The 6550-nt window shown below is 35.4% G+C and overlaps 1 protein-coding gene across 4 annotated transcripts in view; it reads right to left on the bottom strand.

The window, feature by feature from the left end:
- rasgrp3 (RAS guanyl releasing protein 3 (calcium and DAG-regulated)) overlaps positions 1-6550 on the bottom strand; it is a 34144-nt gene that overhangs the window by 10256 nt on the left and 17338 nt on the right. For all 4 annotated transcript variants that reach the window (XM_014002307.1, XM_014002229.1, XM_014002460.1 and 1 more), the window contains exons 5-7: positions 6012-6143; positions 5773-5920; positions 2077-2250 (exon numbers count right to left, since the gene is read on the bottom strand). In XM_014002307.1, the coding sequence (XP_013857761.1) occupies positions 2077-2250; positions 5773-5920; positions 6012-6143 (454 nt within the window). The remainder of the gene's footprint in view (positions 1-2076; positions 2251-5772; positions 5921-6011; positions 6144-6550) is intronic.

Here is a 6550-nt window from a genome sequence, read left to right as displayed (position 1 = left end):
GTGTGAAATCATGTTTTGCCTGCTTATTTTTATTTATTTATTCATTTTTGGTAATGTTCACAATTACTGATGCATATTAATTTGACATCTTTATATGGTTCATAAAGTCTTGTGTGCTTATAAATCAATTTCTTGCTCTGAACATACAACCCCAATTCCAATTAAGTTTGGACGTTGCATAAAACATAAATAAAAATGTTTTGTAAATCCTTTTTTAGCCTATATACAGTTGAATACAAAGACAAGATATTTAATATTCATGTCTGCAACACGTTCCAAAAAAAGCTGGGACAGGAGCAACAAAAGGCTGGGAAAGTTGAGGAATGCTCAAAAAACGCCTGTTTGCAGCATTCTGACATAAGGTGGAAAAGTGTCCTGTGGTCTGACGAGTTCACATTTCAGATTGTTTTTGAAAATCATGGACATCGTGTCCTCTGGTCCAAAAAGGAAAAGGACTGTCAGGATTGATATCACAAAATGTATCGGTGTGTTAGTGCCCATGGCATGGCTAACTGTCAGATCTGTGAAGGCACCATTATTGCTGAAAGGTACATAGAGGTTTTGGAGCAACATATGCTGCCATCCAAGTAACATTTTTGTCATGAACATCCCTGCTTATTTCAGCAAGACAATGCCAAGACATATTCTGCATGTTACAACAGCATGGCTTCATAGTAAAAGGGTGCAGGAACCAGACTGGCCTGTCTGCAGTCCATCTGTCTCCCATTGAAAATGTGTGGAGCATTATGTAGCACAAAATACAAAAGGAATCCCGGACTGTTGAGCAACTGAACCTGTTCATCAAGCAAGAATGGGAAAGGATTCCACCTACAAAGCTTCAACAGTGTCCTCAGTTCTCAAAMACTTGTTGAGGGTTGTYAAAAGAAAAAGTGACGTAACACAGAGATTAATGTGGATTTTTGTCTATGGTAAAATATTGGACCAGATGCTGAGTCTCTTTTATTCCAAAATTTGAAATGTMATATTGGTCAAACATCAAACTTAAATAGTACAGCTTTTATAACTAAGTAAGGTGTTAATAAGCTGTTAAATTATGTAGCTATCAACATTTTCATGTGCATCCAAGATGTTTTTAAATGAAAGCCACAGCATGTTCGTCTGACCATCTGGGTAGAAGATCTTATTTCTGACCATTAAACTGTTTTTCTCTTTGATATAATGAATCCAGATAATGATGGTTATTTAATATATCTTTAGTAAGTAAATAAGTAATTAAAATTTTATTCATAGCACCTTTCACAGAAATAAATTCACAAGGTGCTGTACAAACAGTTAAGAATATGAATATTCACAGGCTGTTTGTGCCTTGAGCAATTTTTTCTTTTAAGTAGTAGTTTTTTTTTCTCAAATGAAATATATATTTAAAAGAAAAAAAGAAGAAAGAGGTGTGTGTGTGTGTGTGTGTGTGTGTGTGTGTGTGTGTGTGTGTGTGTGTGTGTGTGTGTGTGTGTGTGTGTGTGTGTGTGTGTGTGTGTGTGTGTGTGTGTGTGTGTGTGTGTGTGTGTGTGTATTGCTTGATGACCTTAAGAATGCTGGAACAACTTATTTATTTAGTTGAATACTAAAACTCTTTTCTAAATGAGAAATGAACAAAATATTGGTTAAGATTTGTATTTGCGTTGTGATGCTGTTTGTTGATTATATGAAATTATATTGTGTATTACGATAAGTTTTATTAAACGTATATTGTACTTTTTTTAGATGCATATTTTTTTAACTGGGGGCAGATATTATGAGATTTTATTCTTCTTTCTGCTCCTTTTCATTTGACTACGTTGTGATTGTCTTTTTGACACAATGATTTGTTTGTTTATATTATAATGTGTTTGTTTTGTATTAATTGTTTGTTTTATTATTTGTTTGTTGAATGATATAAAGTTCTAAACTTCTAAAAAAAAGAACACCCATTCAAGAAGACACACATGACAAACATGGGGGAACAGGTGTACAGGTCATGTGGCAACAGGGACAGAGACAGTTAAAGAAAAAAAGAGAGTCTAAGCCTTTTTTTTTTTTAAATCAAAAATTGCAGTGAATGTCTYATCTGTGAATTACCTGAGCCACATGGATGTATTTGGTGATCACTTCTGCGCGGGTCTGAGGGGTGAGTTTGCTGAGCACCATCAGTTGGACCCACTGTGACACGCCATTGAACAGAGCGATGGATCGCTCCAGAGTTGGGTTGTCCACAAGACAGCCATGGATGACGTAGCTCTGGTAATCAGTGAACTGGGAACAAAAAAGAATCATWGATCAAATACATYTGACATTTTTTACAYTTATTGTTTAGATTCCCAGAGGTMATTCAAGTTCATTCAAATTAAACTGCCCTTTGTGGATTTTAAAATGTAGTCAAATGATTGTAACGCTGTGCTTAACAAGTGGAAGACTGAACAAACTGTATAACCTTTGTGACGTAATGGGAAAAGCTGTTTTTGTCAAGACTTAAAGTTGTGTTTCATTGTTACCCAACTTGTTTTCTGATAKGTTTGAGGCTTCTTTCTGTGAAACATTCCTATTTTCCATTTGATAACAGCCAGAAATATCTAAGAAAAGTGGCGTTAATGTCCAAATCAGCCAAACATGAAGAACTTCTAATGTGTTTTATTCACAGCTATGTGTTTGGTGACAAGAACAGTCACATCTGGTAGGATGTTTGATGTTTTTACGTCTTTAGACTTTTTGAACACATGTTGGAAAGTATGTAATTATGACTAGGACAAAAGAAAATATTTTTATCACTCTGTGGTACAAAAAGCACGTGTCCATGTGCCAACGTCACATCAAAGTTTGGTGGCAGGTGAGAAATTTCCCAGAACATTTTCAGGAACATTTTTATCATCAATGTTCTTGTTGATGCAGTTAAATTCTTAGAAGTGGCCGTGYTAACATTTACACAGTAGACTGATAACTTCACTATAGTACAGCTAATATCGTGAGTTGTTATTTTTAATTTAAMTAGCTGGCCTAAAACCAAAATGAAACCTTTTTCCCCCAACTTTTGTTTTTGTCAAATGAATGTCTTTTCAGCAGTGATTTAGGACTGCAACAACAAATACCTGTACTTTTAATGATTTTCAGGTCTGATAAGATGATTTGCAGAGATTTGGCTAACTTTTGTAACACCTGAGATCATGTTGGAGAATCAGTAAAAGTCTGGGTTTCATCCACTTGAGGTCAAAGGTTTAGTACAAGAGCATCTCAAAACATTCGAATATTGTGAAAAAAGTTCATTTTTTTGGTCAGCCAGTTCAGAAACTGAAACCTATCTGTTACATGAACTCACTACACRTAGAGTAGAATATTTTAAGCTTTTGTTTCTTCTCATTTTGATGATTATGATTTACAAATAATGAAAAACCTCAATTCATTGTCTTAGAAAACTAAAATTTTACATAACCAGCTTTTGGTACTTTTGGCAGTCTGGGCAGGAGCCGAGTCCTGCAGGAAAATGACATCAGCATCTCCTTAAATCTTGTCAGCAGAAAGAAGCATGAACTGATTTCAAATTTCCTGCAGTAACTGTGGACTTCAGAAAACCCAGTGGACCTGCACCAGCAGATGAGTTGACTCCTCAAATCGTTACTGACTGTGGAAACCTCACGTTGGACTTTAAGCAACATGGATTATGTTCCTTTCCACTCCTCCTTGATTTCCAAATGACTTATCTGAAAAGAAGACTTTGGACCACTGAGTAACAGTCCTGTTCTTTGCCTCCTCACACTGTAAACCCTAATAAGTTCACAGAAATCAAAATTTATTTTGTAACAAATTACACAAAAAAAACATTTTAGTGAYGCTTTTAAATGTTTTCAGTTTACATAAAATAAAAATTGCATGTGCAGTTGTTTTAAATTATGTCAATGTTACCTTATAAGTATTAAGTTTTCTCAACCTATGATAAGAGAGTAGTTCACTTAAATTTTTCAATATTTTAAACTCATATAATGCTGGAAATACACTCAAATTTTTCTATATTTTCAACTCATAACAGTGCACATGCGTCAAGCACAATATCATGACACCTCACAGCTACAGACAGAAGTGTAGCTCATGTTGTTCAAGACTTCACCACCAGGTGGCAGTTTTGAAGAACCTTTGTTGGATTCTTCTTCATGAACAACACAGATAAAGCGAAACTCACAGGTCTTATTAATGACTAGGCCTACCACTCTCACTTATGGTTACTTCTGCTGAATGGTTTAACACAAGTTAACAAATAATGAACACAAAAATTAGAGTAACACAACAGACTAATTGCTGAAAGAACAATGTTAAACAATTCCCTAAAATGATTTAACAACAACAAACATGAATCCTACCCACAATCCTCCACTGCAGTGACATGACAAACAGACAAACACAACAGAATGCTACAATATGCATTATGCCATCAATCTATTGCACACCAACAAATGAATTCAAGCAAAAGAAACCAGACAACTTATGTTTTATTTTGACCATGTCTTCTCCTCTCTTTGAAAAGTGAAGCAAGGGAATAAGGAGCAGCAGCCTTTGTGTGTGCATGCACCCTCAGTTTTAGCCCAGAAGAGTAGAAATTACTTAATATATTCATGTTTATGTGCTGTCCAGAAAAAGCACTTAAATATTACTGGTAAAATAATATTAGCATTTACTTTTTTTGTACAGTAATATTGATATATAATATAATGCATATTGTTTATTCAGTAAATTCTAGTAGTTTAGAGATTTTGATAATTTTTTGTAAAATTTAAAAGAATAATTAAATAAATTTTAATACACACAAAAGTTTGTTTTTTCAGTGCAGGCTGGCAAAAACTTCTCTGCGTCAAGGCAAATTCAAGATGGCTGACTCATCTTAACTGAGGGAGAGATAAGACCCACCCACCAGAACACTAGTGTATGGTTCCTAAACTTTTTGAGCATTACAYACAAATTAGCTATAAAATATTGAGCCCTTCAGTCAAAGTGGCATAAATCTCAACAGAGCTCAAAACTTTATAGTTTGGTCAACTCCAATGACATTTGAGTGCTGTGACCTTATCAGTTATGAGCTAGTACAACTGTTAGGGATTACAGTGCAGCTCAGTGGCTTGACTTGAACAGGACATTTGTTAGTTAATTAGGACTTGGCCACTGCCCACACYGTCAAAAGTACCAAAAGCTGGTTACTGTATTTAATATTTCACTCTAAAAAATGAACTTTTCATGATATTCTAATTTCTTGAGCTGTTCCTGTATATCAGCATCTCTTAAGCTCATGTCTCATTGGGCTGAGACTATTGGTGACAATCAACTCAACATTTTTAAGAAAATGGGCAAACATTTTACTAAGATCTCACTGAAATCTGAGATTTTCAATCAGCAAGCCACATGGCAACATTTTGCAAGACCAATAAAAAATCATGGCTTTTTATTGGATATTATTCGCCATGCACTTTTTTCTTTTTTGCCATCTGCCACACTGTACCCACCTCAGCCTAATTTGTACTGACCTCATGATTTAATTTACTGGAGTACACTTTGAAAAAGGTAGGCCATATGAATATCAGTGGGGTATTCAGACCTGGATGTTTAGGGCTGTAGTTTCTGATTTCTTTGTTGTAGGAGAACTACATATRTATGGTTCTAGAATAACATAAACTAAATGAAGTCAATGCCGCAATTATTTTGGAAGAAAATTGGTTGCATTATTACTTTTTCAACATCTTTAAAATTCAAATGCTTCAGGCTATGTCTTGGCTTGGATGACCTTACAATAAGACTTACTGATATTCTCCGTATCGACTTGAACTCCAGAAAGGTGAGATGCTCTGCCAGCTCCATGGGCTCCAAATGGTCAAACAACAGCGACGCCTTGCCTTTCTTAACCTGCTTCTTCCTCTGGGTCAGTTTCCGCATCCAGTCGTACGATGGACTGTGAGAATAATGTAGAAACAATCAGCGTTTAGATCTAAAACTACATGTTTTAATAAACAGTTATGAGGTGCAGTATTTGTTGGGCTTACATGGTGGAGATGTCAATGAGTTTAAAATGCTCCTCGCAGCCAAGCTGAGTTGCCACTTCTCTGAACTCCTCTGTGATCCGGATCAACCCCAAATCCAGGTTGAACTCTGCAGGGAACGTCACTATCCAGTACCTATATGTCAAAGTTGTAAAGTAACAAAGTACAAATGCTTCATTACTGTACTTTAGAAATGTTTGTTATCTATACTATTCTTGAGTAATTATATTTCAGCTGACTTTTTACTTCTACTCCATATATTTGTTTAAGAAGTAGAAAGATGTTACTCCTATTTCATTTTGGCTTGTTCTTTACAAAACTTGTCCAGATATACTGCGCCTCCTGGACAGAGTGAATTTAACTGTGATTGGATGAGAAGTATAAATTCTGACACCCTATTGACTTATATGATCCATCACACCTGTATGACACAAATAATGTCACATTCCAGCAGGACATATCTGATATATGTATGAAGATGAGCATGGCAGAGACATAAATACAGCAGAAACAGGTGCATCCTCCATTGTTCAACATTAACA

Source organism: Austrofundulus limnaeus, unplaced genomic scaffold (assembly GCF_001266775.1).
Source record: "Austrofundulus limnaeus strain Quisiro unplaced genomic scaffold, Austrofundulus_limnaeus-1.0 Scaffold0, whole genome shotgun sequence".
Lineage (NCBI taxonomy): Eukaryota > Metazoa > Chordata > Actinopteri > Cyprinodontiformes > Rivulidae > Austrofundulus > Austrofundulus limnaeus.
Note: the sequence above shows the minus strand (reverse complement) of the source record. Positions and strands in the feature narration are given on the sequence as shown.